Source organism: Manacus candei, unplaced genomic scaffold (assembly GCF_025592945.1).
Source record: "Manacus candei isolate 608988 ecotype Guabito, Panama unplaced genomic scaffold, ASM2559294v1 h1tg000076l, whole genome shotgun sequence".
Classification (NCBI taxonomy): Eukaryota; Metazoa; Chordata; class Aves; order Passeriformes; family Pipridae; genus Manacus; species Manacus candei.
Genome location: NW_026138124.1, coordinates 4,567,563 through 4,586,953, shown reverse-complemented (window position 1 = coordinate 4,586,953; position 19,391 = coordinate 4,567,563). Strand labels below are relative to the sequence as shown.

Sequence of the window (19,391 nt, the reverse complement as noted above, 5' to 3'; positions counted from 1 at the left end):
CGCCCCGCGCGGCCAATCGCCGCGCCGGCCGCGGTCGCTCTCCGTGACGTCACCACACTGCGCGGCCAATCGGCGAGGCGGCCTCCTCGCCCCTCGCGGACTACGTTTCCCGGCGTGCCCCGCGCGCGGAGGGCTCGCCGCGATGGAGGCGCCGCTGCAGCGGCACCGAGCGCGGTACAAGAGCCCCGGCGGGCCGCCCTGGAGGGAGACCTACCGCACGGTGAGGGGAGCGGGAACGGGAACGGGAACTACCGCGGGGTGAGGGGAGCGGGAACTACCACAGGGTGAGGGGATCGGGGGGAGCTACCACACAGTGAGGGGAGCGGGACCTACCGCTGGGTGAGGGGAATGGGACTGAGGACCTACCGACGGGTGAAGGGAGGGAATGGGGGGGATCTACCGCCGGGTGAGGGGAGGGGTTTGGGGACCTATCGCCGGGTAGGGGTTTGTGGACGGGGGGCGACGCACCGCTGGGTGAAGGGGGGCATAGGACGGGACGGGATCGGGTTTGAGGGGTACAGGGTCTGCCCGCTCCTTTGGCCCCGGTTCGGCTCCCCCCGGGACCCGCCGGGTCGGGTGAGCCGGACCCCATCCCAAATCCCATCCCAGCCCTGTCCCGAACTCCCTTTGTGAGTGCCCAGCTCTGCCGCCCACCCCTGGGGGAGCTGCCACCCCTCTCCCGTGCAGCCCCCTGGGACCCCGCCGTGTCCCGCCCCCGGCTCTGACGATCCCCCCGCTCTCTCCCCTGTCCTCCCAGCGCTGCCTGGAGCGGCTGAGGAGCAGCCGGGCCAAGCTGCTGGAGCGGTACCGCCGGGCCGGGGATGGGGCCCGCCCCGGGCCGGCCCTGGGCGCGCTGCTGGTGCAGGAGGTGATGGAGCAGGAGTGGCGGGAGCTGCGGGACAGCCTGCCCGGCCCGCGGGGACAGGAGCCGCTGGAGCAGGTCAGTGAGGGCTCCCGCTGGGTCTGCAGCACCAACACACGGCCTGTGTGAGACAGGAGTACCAAATACTCTGCGGTTCTGCATTCAGTCTCTCGATGGAGTTGACAAACTCAGAGCTTCAGGGTTTCCTGGTTCCACAACTAGTGCAGAGTGTTGAGTTGTGAAAGTGCCTCTGGGCCCATGAGTGGGGAATTCCTTATTTCCTTCACAAACAGCCTGCGAATCACAGCAAAAGGGTGGGTTCCTCATCTGTGCTGTGTCACTTCCCTCTCCTGAGAATGGGAACGAAACTTAAGCGACATAAAAAGCAGGTTCTTGGACAGGCTGTGCTCGGATCTGTTCTGGCTGGGTTTGCACAGGTGATTACACTATGGATTGCTTTCCACAGCACATGGGTTTGCCAAGACAGGGATACAGACAGACTGAATTTATGCTGCAGTGACAGCTCAGTCAGGTGCTGGAAGTTGTAAGAGTGGTTGGAATGGGAGAATCACTGACTGATTCACTTTCAGATGCCCGAGGACCCCGATGAGCTGGCAGTGCTGGAGGAGATCCAGCAAGAATTGATCTTGCAAGGTAAGGGCTCTACAAGTTTTCTGGTTCCTATTTGATGTGTAATATTTGGGAGACTTCCTAGTAATGCAGAATAGCTGAGGCTGCACTCCTTGGTTCTTGCAGACCTCATGACACAGGGGAAGAGCCTCCTTGGAAATTCTTGGTAACTTCTCTGTTGAGGCTTTGAGGTATTGAGACCCTTTTAAGGGTTTAAATGACATTTTAGGGTCTGTGAGAGAGGCCAGAGAAGCAGGACTGAGGTGTCTGGGAGCTGTATAAATCAATTCAGGGGGAGACCCACGTGAGACCAGCCAAGCCATAGGAAAAACTGGACTAGCAGGAATTATTTCAGCAAGTGTAGAAATCTGATCCAAAGGGATAAAAGTTCCTAGAAACTCTTATCTCCCCCAGGCTCTGTGTGCCCAGCAGTCCCTGAGGGTGTTTTGCTGTGCTGTTGCAGAGCAGTTGGTGATCGAGGAGTACGAGCGGAGCCTGAGGTTTGATGAGGAGTGTCTCAATGCCATGCTGGAGGGCCTGGATGCCACTGACAGGATCATCTGCCCTGTGTGCAGGAAGTAAGAAAGCCCTTGGCATTGGAAGGAGATCCTCCACTCCCCTAAGAGAGTGGAGAGAAGAGAGGCTGCTGTTCATTTTAACAAGATAAAAACACCAGAGCAGTGATCTCCTAAATCTAACAGGGTTTTTGCTCTTTCCAGGAATAACCTGACTGTGAAGACTCACATGGTTTGTTGCCAGTGTGGATTGTACATCAGCACACAGGTAGGCTGAGCTGTGACATGTTACATGTGGCACCTCTGCTGCTGCTTTAAGAGGCAGTTTATGTGACAGAGCAACTTCAGATGACTTTTAACCCATTATTCTCAGGACATGACAGAAGGGAAGCTTCGGTCACTCCTGGAAAGCACTGTGACAGAGCACAGTCAGAGGTGCTTCCACAGCCCAGAGTTCACAGTGACCAGTGGCATGGAGGAGGAAACCAGTCTTCTCATGAGCTGTCCGGTGAGTCCCAGTGTCAGGTTCCTGGAGAGGATCTCTGCTTGGATCCACTTCTCAATTACAGGGGCAGAAACCACAAGTCCATTGATCCCAGGGGTTTATGGGGTTGTTTTTTCACAAAATTCCTTGGAAATGGCTTTACCTTTGACCACCAGTACTGGTAAAAAAGCAGAGAAAGAAGAGCCAAAGTACACACCTTAACTGCTGGATTAGGGAGTCTTTCAAACTGTCAAAACTTAGTGCCTTACCTTTGTCACACCTTAGCCAACAACCTGCAAGTCTTGTGTGGAGCATCTGTTCAGATAAGTGGTTCATGAAGAAACAAATTTTAAGAATTACTGCAGTTTAAGCCTCCTCAAAAAGTTCATCCAGAGCCTTTAGAGAACACACACCAGCCCTTTTGGCTCAAGCCAGAGCTGGCACGTGCTTTGCTGTGTATGGAAAACCAGTGTGAGGACAGTGAAAGGAACAGAGCATTTAAATAGAATCATGGGATTGTTTAAGTTGGAAAAAGACCCCTTAGCTCAAGTCCAGCCGTTCCCCCAGCACTGCCAAGGCCACCACTAACCCGTGTCCCAAGTGCCACATCCATGTCTGTTAACTCCCTCCAGGGGTCAGCCCTGGGCAGCCTCTGCCACTGCTTGACAGCCCCGTTGTGAATTTTTTTCCTAATCAATAGTTTTGAATAGTTTTTCCTGCTCAGATACTTTTGAAGTTTACACATTAACATAACTTCTCTGTTCAACTTACCTTTTGTAAAGGTCTGTGACTCCTGGACAATTCTCCTCTGAGTTGATTCAGCTGCTGCTTTACTTCTGGAGGGACTTCAGTACTAAAATCCACACAGAGCTGCTAAGGATTATTGTGTATATACTCGTACCTGCTGTGTCAGAGAGACACTTTTAAAGGCAGTAGTATTGCCTTGACCTGCACTTTTAATGGCACATTTATTTTGAAATAAATATATTTAGTTTATTTTGGCCTTTGTGTTGTCTTTAACTCTGCACCAGTGATCTCACAGCTCATCTTGGACTTCAGCTGTTTAAACTTAAATAAACTTGAGGCAACAACTGAAAGCACCAGTTCAGAGTGGAAGTCTGCAGCTGACAAACACTGGCATCACTTTCATGGCAGGAAGAAGAGAAACCACCCTTTTCAGTGATATGTTGAACAGTTTTTATTCTTCACATTCATTCTTAATTGTACAAAACCCACCACGCAGGGCAAGGCAATTCCAGACTGTGACGTCAGTGAACTTGATCTGGGCTGCAACATAAATACAAATCCCCAAATACAAGTGAGAATCCTCATTCTCCCATTCTCCAAATTCCAACTTACTCTCTGTATCCACTGTGAAGATACATTTGGGCATTGCTGGATGAAGCAGCACTGTGGAATACCCACACTTGAAGATAAGTTTCCTAGCCTACCCTACTGGCATTTGACAAAGCTTTTGAGGTCTTCAAGGAATTTAATGTACTCCTGGTGCTCCAGTGCAGTGCTGAGCTCTATTAACTCGTCAGCAAATGTGTTGTCCACTCCTCTGTCAGCCAGGAAATCCATCAAGTGATCATAGAGAGCCTGGAAGCAAGGAACAGGAAACTTCCTTAACAGAGTGGACCTGGCTAGGGGTTGCTTTTAAAATGTCCCCTGGCAGCTGGAACTTCTTCCTCCCAGGAAGATCAGGGGCAGCTCCCACAGGAAAGTATTCCCTTCTTGCCCAGGCTGGCCTTGAGTGGAACATTTGGAGGGAAGGTGCCATGGAACAGGTCATATAAACCCAAACACAACATTACAAACAAGCTGATCCACAGACTTTGGGAGCCATCAGGTGAGTCTGTCAAGGCTTACAGAGGCCAAGCTCTGCCTGTCCCTCCACACACAGCCACGGCCTTGGGGGTGAACTGCTTTACACTGTGGAAAGGTGGTATCTCATGTAAATGTTTGTTTGAAACACCTAAGCCCTTTACAGTCATGAACTTTTATTTCTTTCTGTTCCATACACGCTTTTGATTCATTTTCTGCCAGAGAGGGGAAAAGAAAAAGCAGTGTGGGATGTTCCAGAGCACACTAACCAGTTTTAACACAAGTGCTTCCTGGAGGGATACACTCCAGGAATAAAGTTTAAACTGTATGACAGACAGCCACAAACTAACAATTTAAGCTTCTGAAAGCCTGGCATCCAGAACATAAGCAGATGCCAGATTCTTGGGGATATTAAATTTTTAGTGTTACAACTGTAACAACACACCTGGAAAACCAGGGCACAATGTAGCTTATCAGATCCCCCCCACAGATGCCTTTATCTACAGATGGTATCTGATAAGCTACATTGTTAAACAAATATAAGTTAAACACAAGGATCAGAAGATGCTGAGCCAGTGTGAAAGCATCTCCAGTGTGAAATCAGCCTAGAAAGCCTGGAGCAGAAGGAAATCCAGTGTCTGTGTCTGGAATGTCACCAGCGCTGCATGGGTGGTAAATGGGACCAGGTAAAATGGGACCAGGTAACAACCCCCAGCCTGCAGCAGCACCACCCCACGGGAAGCTGGGCAGAACAGGGAAATCCTTCTCTCAGACATCCCCTTTCATTCCCAGCTCGGGAGCCAAGGGACAGAGTTCCCTCTGGAGCCTGCCAGCAGCACCTACCCAGTCCAGGGAATCCGTGTTGAGGGTGTAGTTGGTGTCCTTCCAGTCGGACTCTCCAGTGGGCTGAAAACTGACCTCCCGAATGGTGAAAATATCGCTTTCCTCCTCTCCTTCATGGCCAATCTGGAACAGGAGGAGAGATGTGAGACACACAACTAGCTCCAATGACTGGGCATGCTCAGCCAACCTCATCCCGAGGCTGGGAATACCGCAGGAAAACCCCCAGGGCCAGACAAGCTGTGCCTCTCCCCTCTCCACACGTGCCTGTGAGGACAAGCACAGACATGCAGGAGAACACAGGGAATCCCTTGAGCTCCTGCTGCCAGAAGCAACCTGGTGTAAATCAACAGCCTGAATTTTACAAACAAATAAAAACCTCTGTGGTTCTAAATCTGTCTTCCCACATCTGTCTCACCTTTGTCAGCCAGGACTGGCTGCAGAAATACCCATTAACATTTACAAAGCAAACCACAAAGTTCAGTGTGAACAAAAGCTCTCTGTTCTATTTTCTTCCCACCTTTCTTTTTAATCCCTTCTTCTCCTTGTGACATCTTACAACACTGATTGGCAAGTTACTGGCACAGTGTATTAAATCTCTTGGCTTGGCCATTCCTGCTCACCCCTCCCAAGCTGCCATGATTTCAGCCCTGCCTCTCTGCTCTAATGTAGTTCAATAAACAGCCCAACAAGCAGCTGATCAGAAACACCAGGGCAGGATGTGAGGAATGCCATGGAACATCTCCTCTCCAAACAGTGGTCTTGCAAACATAAAGCTTTTTTTTTGTGATTAAAAAACCCACAGAGATAAGAGGAGAGTGCATTATTGTGCAGATTCAGAAAAGCAAGAGACTACAAAGACCAGTTAGACCCCAACAGGGGCACAGCTACACCACAGTCAGGCAGGAAATGTGAGCAAGTCCCAGCCCAGAGGTGACACACAGTGATACCAACCTCGTCCTCAGGGTAATGGCAGTCCAGAACAAGGGTCTGCTTTGTGTCATCCTTTATTACTTCCACAACAAAGTTTGGAGTTGATGTAAGTTCAGGCTAAAAAAAGAGAACAGTTGCATCAGCACTGGAATCTGAAGAGGAGCTGATGCAATCACAGCACAACCACACAGCACATCCAGCAGAGATTATTCCCTGACACCTTCCACTAGCCCAGGTTGCTCCAAGCCCCATCCATCTGGCCTGGAACACTTCCAGGGATGGGGCAGCCACAGCTTCTCTGGGCAACCTGTGCCAGGGCCTCACCACCCTCACAGGGAAGAATTTCTTCCCAATATCCCACCTAACCCTGCCCTTTGTCAGTGAAAAGCCTTTATCCTGTTGCTCCATGCCCATGTCCAAAGTCCTCCTCCAGCTCCCCTGTAGCCCCTTTAGGCACTGGAAGGTGCTAGAAGGTCTCAGAGCATCTTAAATCTCTCCCTGTAGAGCCTTCTCACCCTGCTCTGACTTTCTGCAGCAGAGAGGAAGGTCACAGCCAAGTGACAGGCAGGACTGAAAAACCTGCATTTTGTGGCTTAATGCTCCCAAACATCAAGTGAGGGGGGCAAAAAGCCTCAACACTTGAGGGAAAGGTTCCAACTCTCCTCTGTCCCCTTCACTGAAGTGCACATCAAGGTTAAGTTACCTCCTGCTCATCAGGTTTCTGCCCTTCTTGTGTGTCGTCTTCAGCAGAGGGTGGAATGCTGTTATTGATGTTGAATGTAACCGTTATCCTTCAGAAAGAAACAGAAACACCTCGTTTGAACAAAAAACCCCACCCATCAGAGCGGGCACTTGAAGCTTTTGCTCAGAATTCACACAGCGTGAACAAACGCAGGTAAGGACACACCTGGGAGAGAAGCTGCCCCCACCAAGTGCTCTCAAAAACCTTTTCCAAGTTTCACTGAACTGTTATTTTTCTGTTATTTCTGTTATTTCACAGGGAATATTTCTGTTATTTCACAGGGAAGACCCTGTTGAAACGTTGTAACACAAAATACAGTAACAAACTGGTGGGGAAAAGAAGTGCCTTTGGCCCAAAGCTGTAAAATGAAGGGCCTCTGCACCATCCACTGCGGGGCAGGAGCCCATGGAGAACCCTGGTCACTGTGATCCACCTGCCCCCAGGCACAGGGAATGGGCCATTCCCAAATCCCACTCACTTTTCCCCGGCGATCTTCCGCACCAGCCTGGCCTCCGTGCCATGGACCTCCAGCTCCCAACCCCCGGAGACCTTGGGCAGGGACTTGTGCTTCTGGATCTTCTTCTCCTCCTTGATCTCATCCGTCAGGAACTGGGCGAAGGCTTTGTCTCCTGGCAGGGAAAGAAAAGGGCGTTAGGGAAAGGGGGGGATTTGGGAAAGGAGGAGTTGGGAAAGGAGGGTTAGGGAAAGGGAGGGTAAGGGGGGTTAGGGCAAGGGGGGTTAAAAAGGGGAGGGGGGGTTAAGGGAAAAAGGGGAGCTAGGGAAAGGGGAGATTAATAAAAGGCTGGGGTTAAGGAAAGGGGGTTGAGGAAAAGGTGGGGGTTAAGGAAAGAGGGGAGTTAGGGAAAGGGGGAGGTTAGGGAAAAGGGGGGCTTAGCGAAAGGGGGGGTTGGGAAAAAGAAACTTAGGGAAAAGAGGTGTGGTTAGAGAAAGGGGAGGCTAGGGAAGGAGAGGGTAGAGAATGGGGGGAAGGCAAAGGTGGGAGTAAGGAAAGAAGGGGTCAAGGTAAAGAGGGGTCAGGGGAAAGGGGGGGGGTTAGGGAAAATGAGAGTTAGGGAAAGAGGGAATGGGGTTAGGGGAAGGGGCGGTAGGGAAAGAGGAAGGGGTGGGCAAAGCCCCCCCGGCCCCACGTGCTGCCTGGGATGTTGCGGGGGGGGGCGAGGGGGTGCGCACGTGTCCGCCCCGCGCCCTCCCAAGGGCAGCAGCTCCGTCCCCTCCCGCCCCGCTCACCCTCGGTGTGCAGCCCCCCGCAGCCGCAGGACACGCGGCCGGCCGAGCCCCGCCGCGGGCGCAGCAGCGCCGTGCGCCCCGCGCCGCCGCCCAGCTGCCACAGCGAGCGCGCCGGGCCGGGCGCGGCCGAGGGCGCGGGCGGGAGGGCGCGGGGAGGAGCGGCCCAGAGCCCGCGGAGGGGCGCGGGCAGCGGCGGGCGCAGCGCGGACACGGCGCGCAGGGAGCGGGCGAGGAGCATCGTGCGGGACTCGGCGCTGAGAGGACGCCGCGCCCCGGAACCGCCCCGGCCTTCCGGCCCCGGCGGGCCCCGCGCGGCTCCCGCGCCGCGGGTTCGAGTCCCGGCCCCGGCAGGAAGGAGAGCGTCACCAGGGCAGGGCGTTCCCGGGATAGCTTTCCAATGGAAGGGGCTGGGACAGCACGGAGAGAACGCAAAGGGAGCTTCAGGGATGTAGGAAACATGCATAAGCTTCATCCTAGACATGATCCTACTCTCTGTTTTTTATATTTATGTATATATGTGTGTATGTATATTTATATATATGTATATGTGTGACACCACCACACCCCATCAGGATTGTCCCGCCACAGCAAAGGACTGGAATGTTAAACTTCCAGCTGCACCCAGGTGTTTGAACACTGCACATGTAATGGCAGAGTCCATCCTGCACTCAGAGCACAGATTCTCACTGACCCACGTCCACACCTCTTTAACCCCACACTGCTGACGATGAACACGCTCCCTCAGAACTGAAACCACCAGGGCTGGTCTCTCTGACTGCCCCACCATCGTTTGTTCATGCACACACCCTTTTGCATCTCACAAAAAACAACACGCAGGATTCGGATTCTTGCAGCAACTTCTTTACCCTGCAGGAAAAAAATATAGAAATCCGTCCTAAATAAATACACTTAAATTACCCTGCCTAAATAAAACGTGCGCGTTCATTAAAAAGTAAAAAAAAAAAATAAAAAAATCAGTCTTTTAAGGCAAAACTAGAAGCCCTGGGCCTGCTGGTTGCAGAGCCAGGGGTCAGTCCTTGGCTGCCCGGAGTTTCCTGCGGAAGTAGTCGGGAGCAGCCTCGTAGAGCCAGTCGGCATCCACCAGGCACAGGTCCCGCATGTAGCAGCGGTTGGTGCGGAGCAGCCCGTTGAACACCACGCAGGAGGGCCGGCTCTGGAACAGCACCGAGGAGGGGTGGATGGCCACGGCCTGGTGCGAGTCCACCGTGCGGTAGGTGCCGTCCGGCTGCAGCTCCGCCGCGTTCATGAACAGGCTGTGGGCCAGGCAGCGCCGGATGCTCCCCGTGTCCGAGCGGGACGACTCCAGAGGAACCGACAGCTGCTCGGAGACACAGCGCCACCAAAAACATGAGTTCTTATTTATTCGTTTGCGTTAAGAGTTGGGGTCTCTTGAGGGTCTCTGGGGCACATTCCTTCCTCAAATTATCCTTTTCTGGTCACAGGCCTCAAAAAAAATCCAGTTTCTTCCCCTTGAATGCATCCCAGCTCTGTGGTCTGGCCAAGATATACAGAACTACAGAATATGCCAAGCTGGAAGGGACCCACAAGGATCAACCCTGCATTTTCCCTAAGAAGCCTTCCCAGAGCTCCCCCTCTTTCTTCACCTCTCCTCGACCCGTTAAGCCCTGCAGCTTTCAGATTTTGGGATGCAACTGCACAGTCAGAAGTTTTACCTGACTATTCCTGGAAGACTGAAAACAAACCCATATTTTCTTACTCCCAGGACTTGGTGCACAGGGACATCAGTTTGGGGACAAACAGGAAAATACAAACAGGTGAAACAGAAACACAGCATGGCAGCAAGTTACCTTTACACAAATGTCCCTGAGCTGAGCTCTGACTTCTGCCATCAGCCTCATGTTCCTGCCGTTGATGAAGTTCTCTTTGCACCATCCCTGCAGTGGAGAAACCAGGAGTTAGAAGGGGACATTTCTTCACCCCAGCAGTATGACAGCCTTTGGATACCAGCAAAAGCAGGATCCCCCATACAATTTGTCATATTTCTACCCCTGATTACTCCCCTCTGTTTAGATTCCCTCCCACAGTGCTAGTCAGGTCACAGTGCTGCAAGGAATGGGATACACGAGTCCACAGATCCACAAATCAAACTGAGGAGCTGATAGGGCAGGATAAATCCCAATCTGCTGGTAGATATGCTCAGTATTTTGCAGTTAATTCTGTCACAGAGCATGTCTAGGTATTTATCAAGTCTCAACACTCTTCCTCCTGTTTCCAGCTGGAACCAGGGAAGGAAGAGGGAAGGAACCTGTCTCTGATTACAGAACGGGCCTCAAAAAGCTCTGATAACCGACTACAGCTTTCTGTAGGAACCTCTGGCACTTGAACAGCTTCCTCCAATTCCCCACTTGTAAAGGATGAGTCCTCTTTTCTCACAGCTTTGGGGGATGCCTGTTGCACCAGCCAGGGAGGATGCAGGTGTCCCTCTGTTCTGTGCCCAAAGCTCCTCACCCCCACGAGCCCAGACAGCACCAGCACCCTCAGAACATCCCACCTTGTGTCCATTGACATTCTTGAAGGCCCTGTACACGTTGAGCAGGGTGAGATGATCCCCTTCACTGGAGATGAATTTCTTCCTGACAGCTTGCACCTCATCCCTCTGGGCAGGGGGGTTGTGGAGGACACTGTCCACCGAGAGCAGCGACACGATGGTCAGGATCTCCTCGGCACAGTGGAACTTGGGGGACAGGAGGATGGCCTGCAAATCACACCACAAAACTCACTTTGGGTCAACCAAATTCACTTCAGATGGGCAGACCTTTCTCCTCCCTGGTAAGCCAGGAACTTTAGCAAACGTTGCTCAGGACAATTCCATAAACATCTGGGCCCAGGGACAACTGTAAATCCTTCTATAGGCCCACCAAGAATCTTTAATAGCAACTGCCATGCTCCTTCCTGAGACTGGCCAGTGCATATTTAGTGCAAATGTGGTGACTGAAATCAGCTACAGCAGCAGACACTGCATGGACCTGCTAAACAATCCTGGAAATTGCAAGGAAATTTGTCTCAGCTTCAGAGGTGCCAGAGAAAAACAATTCTCTTTCAAGAAACCTCCCTGAATTAAACAACAAATGACAAGCAAACCAACACGAGGGCTGTAAATAACGTGTATTAATGTACAGCAAATACACCAGGACAGCTCCAGACACCCCAAATTCCACACCTTGTTTAAGGAGTTTGAAAGAGAAATGCCAACAGTACTGAGATGAGTACGTGAGACAAACATCAGTTAATCTGTCTGCAGTTTTTACCTTAGAGAACTTTGGATCCAGAGGAAAGGCTGCCATTTTCTTTCCCAGGGGGGTCAGGACAAGCTGCCCTTCCTTTTGTGTCACAGCTCCCAGCAGGTCCAGCTGATCAATCGCTGCTTGAATGGCATCTGCCAAAACAAGGGCACTGGGGCTGTGAGTCTCCTGCCTCTCACTGGTGGATGGGAGGGATCACCTGGTGCCACCACTACCTCTTCCCCTGGCCAGAGGGATAAGCACTTTCCATTTAGAAAAATTAAGAGTCAAAAAAATGTGGTTTATCCTCCTCTATCAGGAGAACAATCACTGTTTCCAATATACCCTGGTTTCCCTTGGCAGTGAAGACACATCTTCTTGTTCTTTATGACTCAAGACTGCTCCCTGCTCTTTTTACCCCCAAGGCTGCCTTTGTAACCACTTACCAGGGGATGGTTTGGACATGAAATCAAAGGTGAGAACGTTGGGAATTTTCAGGGCCAGGAGATGAAGCACCACACTGGCCAAGTTACACCTGCAGAGGCAGAAAAAACAACTGGGATGGTTCTCTTCTTCTCAGTTTTTTTTTCTTTTTAAATTTTATCTGCCTATTAGCTGAGGAAGAGTCCTCAGGTGCATGCTGCAACTTGACAAAGAGACTAGTCTTATGCTGCTGGTGAAGCCTTACTTCCTAAACCAGAAAGAGGTGAGTCCAAGATTTGGAGGACAGTCAAGAGAACTATTGCCCTGTGTGTTTGGAGACTCAGTGCCCATCTGTCCACCCTGAGCAAACAATTCCTAGATTTTCTGTTTAGTCTCCACACTTCATTTTTCTTAAAAGTCACCCAGACAGCCCCTAGATCCAGTTTTGCTGCTCAGTTCTGCACACAGCTCCAGCTGTGAAAGTACAGCAAAGAGATGTGGCGAGTTCTGTCCTCACCTCTGTATCTCAGGTGTTGTCATTTCATCAAACTTCTCAAAGTCCTCCTCTGTGTAGAGCCTGTAGCAGATCCCGCTTTGCTGCCGCCCTGCTCTGCCCGTGCGCTGCCAGGCCTGGGCCTTGGACACCTGCTGCACTGCCAGCACCTCCAGACCAGTGTCTGTGCATGGAAAAGCATCACTTCAGTCAATGCACAGCTTGGAAAAACATGGAGGATTAACAGTAAAACTTTTGCCATCCAAATACTGCTCAGAGTTCACTGGGTTGAGCTCCTGAAGCAGAGCAGATTATCCCGCGCTGCGTCCGCAGAGAGAAGATTTGTATTTGACAGATTTTTACCCCCACATGACTGATAATAATAAAAAACCCCAACCAACCAACCAACCAACCAACAAACCCCAAAAACAAACAAAAAAACCCAAAACAAAACAAAAAAACCACAAACCCACCATCAAACCACACACCTAAAGCTGGCTGAATATTAATTCAGACAGCGCAGAGAGCGTTTGAAATCAACTCTGAGGAGAGCTCATGGCCTCCAGGAACTTGTCCAAACCCAAACCCAATCTCTGTGCTGTTCCTCAGAATTCCTCACCAGGGCTGTACTTCTTGGCTTTGACCATTCCTGTGTCCACCACGTATTTTATCCCCGGAATGGTGATGGAGGTTTCTGCAATGTTGGTGGAGAGGATCACTTTGCGACAGCCCTGCAAGGAAGGACAAGTTAAACCCACCTCAGAGTAGCTGCAACTAAGAAATGCTGCTGCTTTTGGCCAGCGTAGGCCAAGCCTACCTATCCCTGCAGCACATTGTGACCACACACTGTTCTTGCTCTGCCAGCTCTCATAAATTAAAATAATCTCAATTTTCAAATAGGTTTCTAAAACATGTGTTTACACTTGCAACAAAACCCACCATCAGAACAGCTGTTATCAATATATCTTTCAATGATTTTGGTTTCATTTCTGGCACAACATCTGTATTCTTATTTATCTGCTGAAGAGGCACAAGAGCTTGAGGCAGCCCAATTTCCTTTTCTTACAGCCCTGACAAACATGTCCAGGTTTTCAGCTGTCTTAGTATTTCCCCCATTAACTGCTGTAGCTTTTTGTGATATGGACATAAAATTCCTATGAAATGGGGCAAATTTTGATTCCTCTGCCCTTTTGACTGCCTCTAATCTTTCCTTCTTTTCATGATCAGATGCATCTGTTAATACCATCACAGTTGTGTTGTCTTACATCACACTGGACCCACTCAGCCTAAAGTCAGTGGACAGCTGGGACTATTACTGTCAGTACAGATTGCTCTAACCCCTTGAATTCCACACGTTTCTTCCACTCAGGCAAGCAAACAAACTTCTCCTGTTCACCCAGCACATTCCCTCACCTCAGGGGTGGGTTTAAAGGCACGGAGTTGTTGAGGGTGGGGCAGAGAGGCATAAAGAGGCAACACTGTCATCCATGGGCAGCCCTCGGGGAGATGCTTGGAGATGTCTCGGCAGGTTTTGGTCATTGCTTCGATTTCTTCCTGACCAGTCAGGAAAACCAGGATGTCCTGACATGCAGGTGCTTCCTGGAGCCAGAGGAAAAAGCAAGTTAGGAGGGTTTGGGTAGGGAAGGAGAACTGAAATGATAATGAGATGTGGTCCTGGCAGCAAGGCAGTAAAGCAGGTGAGGAAGAAAGGAAAGACACACATGTGGGGCCAGGTATGCAACACAGAGTCATGAGTTGGAGGGGACACATCGGGATCATCCAATCCAACTGCTGGCTCTGTGCAGGACACCCCAAGAATCCTACCATGTGCCTGACAGCTTTGTCTAAACAGCCTGAATTCCCAGTGGATTCACCAGAGGTGAAGAGTAAATCACATTTTGTAGGAGTGAAGTCTTAAAAGTATGGAGGAACTGCTGTGTCATTAAATAACTCTCCAGGACAGGCAGGGAAAGCCAGCAAGCACCCAGGTACAGAGCACTCAGGTGAGAACAATGTTCAGGTATTAGGTATGAAACAACATCAGAGAGCTTTGCTTAGCAGTCTCCTTTCAGCTCCAGCTTTGATGTACAGGTCTCAAAATCCCAACAGTAGGAGCATCTTCAAAGCCTTAAATACAATTTAATTAAATGACAAACCATCTGGCAGTTTGGCAGTCAAACATCCTGGCACAAAATGCCAATCCCTGGTCCCAGAGAAGCACAAACCTGGTGAGATCACCATACCTGGTGGATCTGGAAGATGGACACCAGTGCTGCCTGGATGTAGTCACTCTGACGCTCCTTGGTGTAAAAGATCTCAATGGGATGCTGTCTGCCTTCCAAATAAATGACAGGAGCTCCATTGAAGTACTGGGAGAACAGGTCAACGTCCATCGTAGCTGACATGATGATCACCTGCAATGTGAGCACAGGGTGGGTTAGCACTGCAGTCTCCATCCAGCAGGACACTGCTAAGTTGGGACTAGTCAAAAGTCACCTTCTGGATCCTGAGAGCCACGCTCAGAGCAGCTAAAAGCTCACAGAGTTTGGGACAGAAGAGAGTGATCTCCCCTTGCTGAAGCCATCAGCTCTTTAACACAAGCGTAACATGTTGGTGTGATATGAGTGAAGACGTGTAAAAATTATTTTCTGACATTTAAAAGAGAGCTGAGCACCCAAAACACAACACATCCTCCATCCTGTGCACAGGGGAGGGAAGCAGGGATGTTTTCCAAGGCTGTAAGAGCCCAGTAGACAAATCCACTCAAATCCCACACTCCAGTATTACCCAAGGGCCCCAGTCTGCATTTGTGCTCATCAATGAAGAGGATCAGGAGAGGGGCCCATACAGGTCTGCCACGAGCCACAGAGCTGGGCTGTACAATGGTGTGTGGAATGAGACTGTGTGAGAGCCCTGCCAGGCCCTACAGCAAACCCAACATACTCTCACACAAATCCATGGCATGCCCAAACAAACGTGCAGTGTCCTTCCCAGGAGTGACCAGATCCCACAGCTGCCCCATCAACCAGAGCTCCTGGAGCGCTCTCAGCAGCAGCACCAAAACCTCTCCAACACCAGATCTAGTCTAGAGCTCACACCCAAGGGGCTTTGACCAAAAAAAGGCAACATGGAGGTGACCAGGGACCTTGTTCAGGTGCCGTATCAGGCCCACACATCATAAGTCGGACATCCTTAACTATTCAGGTTTAAAAGGACTTTTTAGGAACAGAGAAATGGTCAAGGCTGAAGTTTCAAACACTCTGGAAGATGCTCATGGCACTCAGAGCCCAAGCCCCACCCTGCCCCTCGCTGCCACCCCAGTTGTACACACTTTGAGCGGCTTCAGGCCCCGTTCCTTCCGTTTCCTTTGGGCAGCTTTCACCACTCCAAAGAGCACATCCGTGTGGATTGTCCTTTCATGGGCCTCATCCAGGATGACCACGCTGTACTTCTGCAGCAGAGGGTCCCCGATGGCCTCCCGGAGCAGCATCCCATCCGTCAGGAACCGGATCCTGGTCTCGGCAGAAGTGCAGTCGTCGAAGCGCACGGTGTAGCCAACCTGTGGGAGAGATCACACAGGGGCTACAGGAAGCACCAGCACAAAGATTTGCCCTTCTCACTGCCACTGTGCCACCAGGAAGGACTGCAAAGCCCCCTGGTCACTGCCTGGGGGCTCTGGGAAGCAGAGCAATGTATCTGCTGTCTGTGAGCACTTAATCTTGCCAATACAATAACGCGCCCAAAGGATGCTCCCAGCTGGCTTCTTCCCAACTAGAAGTTCATCACAAATGCTCCAAGTTTCAGCAAATCACAGAATATGCTAAAATAACCTACTGAATGGTCACTTTATTAATTTATTCATCTCTAGGTAAAGTAACTGTTTCCTTTCCTTCCTCCCTTGCTAGAAGAGACTCTGTGCTCTCTGAAGGTTTTATGAAGGGGAAGTCTTTCCACTCCACTTTTCTCTCAGATTCTCTCAGATTCCCAGACCTGCACAGATTCATCAGTCTGCTCTCCTTGACAGTGACTTTTGATACAGGGAGCAATGGAAGAGAGCACAATGGGTTTTGTTTTATTCATTAAGCAGTATTTTTTCAACTGGAAGAACACAGATAATAATCAAGAATAAAATATCACAGAGACAGACCATGCCTCCCTTCAAGCAGGTAGAGCCACTTTTCTCCATTAATTTAATTACAGAATCACAGAATGTCCTGAGTTGGAAGGGACCCACAAGGATCATCCAGTCCAACTCCTGGCCCTGCACAGACACCCCAACAATCCCACCCTGTCCCTGAGAGTGTTGTCCAAACACTCCTGGAGCTCTGGTAGCCTTGGGGCTGTGACCACTGCCCTGGGGAGCCTGTTCAGTGCCAACCACCCTCTGGGGGAAGAACCTTTTCCTGAGATCCAACCTGAACCTCCCCTGACACAGCTCCAGCCGTTCCCTGGGTCCTGTCACTGGTCACAGAGAGCAGAGATCGGAGCTGCAGACCCTGATGAGTCTCCACTCAGCCTCCTCTTCTTCAGCTGGACAAGCCAAGTGCCCTCAGCTGCTCCTTGTACAGCCCCTCCTGATCCTTCACCATCTTCATACACTCCTTTAGACTCCAACAGCTTTACATCTTTCTTATATTGTGGCACCCAAAACCAATCATGACATTAAAACTCTAATACCCCCGTGGCTGTTCTGTATCTTGCCCATTAAGCCCTGATTTGTCCCCATCCACGCTGCAGCACTAAACCACCTCTCTGAAGTTAATCTGGAAACCAACTTACCAGCTTCCCCAGCTCTGTCCTCTTCTCCTCTGCCACTCTGGCAGCCAGGGTGACAGCTGCCACTCTGCGGGGCTGGGTCACAGCAATGAGCCCGGGGTGGCCAATCCCCACTTCGTACAGGTACTGAGGGAGCTGAGTGGTCTTCCCTGAGCCCGTTTCTCCTAAGGAACAACAAGGGAATATGTTGGGGGGTTTTTTTTCCCCTTTTACCTTTTACAGCATCATCAAATGGAAGGTCCTGACTCATGTTTTCATGTTTACTTTTAACTCTATTTCAGGATGAGGAGGCTGAAGGCAGGAAGAGAAAGTCACACCACAGAGCAGTGGCAGGTCAGAGACAGAACCCAGTGCCCTCCTCTTGCTGCTCCTGCAAAGCTCCTTCCACCCCAGTGCTCTCCAGCCACATTCTGGTTTAGAAACATATTCCAGCCTGTCTGGAGATGAAGTGTCTGTGACACAGCCAACACAAGTGAAAAACATGCAGAGCAAGGACAGACACTGATTTGGGTTATTCACAAATCTACACACACTGTGAAGTTCCTCAGTAAAACTGAAAGCAAATTAAACCCAAGCTTTGGTCACAACAGCAAGAAGTGAGTGCAGGTTTGAGGCTCTTAAAGGGGCTCTCAGAGCATCAACAGCCACCAAGTGTTTCCCTGCACCTCCCTGAAATCAGAGATGGTCCCTCAAGCCCAGGGGAATGTCTTCTCCACCCACACAGCACCAGTAAACAACACAAACACCACCCCATTCCCCACAGGGGTACTTCCAACACCAGCATGAGAAGTTCAGAAGAGTGGCACCAGCAGAGGAGAATCCACAGCCAAACTGTGGGCACTGCAGCTGCAGGTTGGGAAAAGCACAAGTGGGCTTTTTATCTCACTCTACAGCTGCAAAACATTAAGTGGCATATTGTAGTGTGTATTTAGCCAGCAAGAATGGCAATATCAGGATTGGAGGGAGAAAAGGAAATAAACACAGTCACATCTATCAGTTACCATGGCTGATGGGTTATTTTTTAAGGGTTCACTAACTGAACTGAAGTACAAAATGTTTTTCATTTAATTCCAATAAATGCTGGGTCTTTAGACTTCCAGATGGGAAGCTGTATGTCGTCAGCTCCTGAAAGTCTGACGAGAGGCTTACTAGTTCTGGGCACAGAGAAAGCATAATAAAAATCAGTGAAAAACCCTGAAAACGCAGTTGAGGAGACACTTCTGAGGAGGAGAGTATTGCCATCAGGCTTTGACCGAACTCCGTAAAACTGAAGTCCCCGGCTACCTCAACCAGCCAAGGCTCAAGAATAACAATATTACTCGTTCACCACACCCCGGAATTACCCCCGGCACTCACCGATGAGGACGGCGCTGTCGAGGCGGCGGAGCCGGGCCAGCAGCGGGCCCCGGGCGGCGGCGATGGGCAGCGAGCGGCGCTGCACGTGGGCGGGCGGTGTGTGGCCCTGGGGCTGCGCCGCCTTGAAGCGCTTGGCCGGCGGCCCCTCACGGTCCTGAGCCATCGCCCCGCTCTGTCCCGGCCCGTCCCGGCCCGGGGCTCTCCCGGGGTTCCCGCCGGGCCCGTCCCGTCGGGGCCACGCTCCACGTCGCCTCCGTGACGTCACCGCGCCGCCGCGGGGCATCACGGGAGTTGTAGTCCCGGTAGCCACGGTGCCGCCGCCATTTGCAGCGCTCAGGGGTCCCGGCGCCCCTCGGGACCCACGGAAAAAAACCCTCGGGACCCTCGGAAAAACATCTTGGGAACAAAACCTCGGCAAAGCCTCCGACCCCAAACGGCTGCCAAATCCAGCCAAAACAGGCAAAGAGCCGCCTGCAGGCAGTGCCTTGCAGAAGCAAGCTACCTGTCCCAGTAATACCCCTGCGAAGGGCTTCCTAAGCACTGAGTTAAAAGAAAAAATAGAAATAATAAGGTTTTCATCTAATCCCTATCTCATAAGCTATGCCAAAGCAACACTGGCCAAAACACTTTAACTCTTGCTGTCTACAAGTACTAAAAGTTCTGTAAACAATCAAAACCCCTCCTCAAAAAAAAACAGACCAAAAAACCCCATCCATAAGAAAACCCCCCTTAGGTTCTTATAAACTTTAACAGATAAAAATGCAAATGGTCTCACCCATTTTGTTTATCAGGCTCTAACATGCTGCTTGTGGACAAAGCATTTCCCCTGCGGTTCCCACACGTTCATGCCCTGGGCTGTGAACAAGTTAAAACCTGTAGCCAGTTTTTAAAAACTACAAAATCTAAGAATAAATGAGATAATCACACGTGTCAGGGGCGAGCCCATTCTCCAAAGTTTAGGAGGAAGATGCAGCTTCAATCTCTTTTTTTATCTATTAT

General features: G+C 50.8%; 3 protein-coding genes across 3 annotated transcripts; 1 reads left to right on the top strand and 2 right to left on the bottom strand.

Annotated features, from left to right (window-relative positions):
* Nucleotides 1-115: 115 nt before the first annotated feature.
* On the top strand, nt 116-3,487 carry RPAIN (RPA interacting protein). The gene is made up of 7 exons (XM_051809343.1): nt 116-220; nt 758-940; nt 1,453-1,516; nt 1,956-2,070; nt 2,212-2,275; nt 2,381-2,515; nt 3,274-3,487. The coding sequence occupies exons 1-7, from the start codon at nt 143-145 to the stop codon at nt 3,301-3,303; spliced, it is 669 nt and encodes a 222-aa protein (XP_051665303.1). The 5' UTR covers nt 116-142; the 3' UTR covers nt 3,304-3,487.
* A 187-nt stretch (nt 3,488-3,674) lies between these two features.
* Nucleotides 3,675-8,334, bottom strand: C1QBP (complement C1q binding protein). The gene is made up of 6 exons (XM_051809328.1): nt 8,082-8,334; nt 7,312-7,462; nt 6,795-6,882; nt 6,113-6,208; nt 5,162-5,284; nt 3,675-4,093 (listed from the first exon to the last, which is right to left on the bottom strand). Exons 1-6 carry the CDS (start codon nt 8,317-8,319, stop codon nt 3,944-3,946), a joined length of 846 nt encoding a protein of 281 aa, XP_051665288.1. The 5' UTR covers nt 8,320-8,334; the 3' UTR covers nt 3,675-3,943.
* Nucleotides 8,335-8,920: 586 nt separating this feature from the next.
* DHX33 (DEAH-box helicase 33) lies at nt 8,921-18,638 on the bottom strand. Its single transcript, XM_051809294.1, has 12 exons — nt 18,393-18,638; nt 17,040-17,200; nt 15,592-15,819; nt 14,504-14,674; nt 13,674-13,859; nt 12,880-12,991; nt 12,285-12,444; nt 11,791-11,879; nt 11,372-11,499; nt 10,615-10,818; nt 9,911-9,997; nt 8,921-9,420 (listed from the first exon to the last, which is right to left on the bottom strand). The coding sequence occupies exons 1-12, from the start codon at nt 18,553-18,555 to the stop codon at nt 9,112-9,114; spliced, it is 1,998 nt and encodes a 665-aa protein (XP_051665254.1). The 5' UTR covers nt 18,556-18,638; the 3' UTR covers nt 8,921-9,111.
* Nucleotides 18,639-19,391: the final 753 nt, after the last annotated feature.

Bases quoted from the DNA above. Each gene is read 5' to 3' on its own strand.
- DHX33 (XM_051809294.1), bottom strand. From the start codon at position 18,555: ATGGCTCAGGACCGTGAGGGGCCGCCGGCCAAGCGCTTCAAGGCGGCG. The intron at 12,445-12,879 runs GTGAGGAATTCT...TTCCATGCACAG, and splicing joins AGCCAAGAAGTACAGCCCTG to ACACTGGTCTGGAGGTGCTG. The intron at 9,421-9,910 runs GTAACTTGCTGC...GTCTCCGAGCAG, and splicing joins TCAGGGACATTTGTGTAAAG to CTGTCGGTTCCTCTGGAGTC.
- C1QBP (XM_051809328.1), bottom strand. From the start codon at position 8,319: ATGCTCCTCGCCCGCTCCCTGCGCGCCGTGTCCGCGCTGCGCCCGCCG. The intron at 7,463-8,081 runs GTGAGCGGGGCG...TTTCCCTGCCAG, and splicing joins CGGGGGGCTGCACACCGAGG to GAGACAAAGCCTTCGCCCAG. The intron at 5,285-6,112 runs GTTGGTATCACT...CTCCTGTTCCAG, and splicing joins GCCATTACCCTGAGGACGAG to ATTGGCCATGAAGGAGAGGA.
- RPAIN (XM_051809343.1), top strand. From the start codon at position 143: ATGGAGGCGCCGCTGCAGCGGCACCGAGCGCGGTACAAGAGCCCCGGC. The intron at 2,276-2,380 runs GTAGGCTGAGCT...CATTATTCTCAG, and splicing joins GATTGTACATCAGCACACAG to GACATGACAGAAGGGAAGCT. The intron at 2,516-3,273 runs GTGAGTCCCAGT...CCTTTTGTAAAG, and splicing joins GTCTTCTCATGAGCTGTCCG to GTCTGTGACTCCTGGACAAT.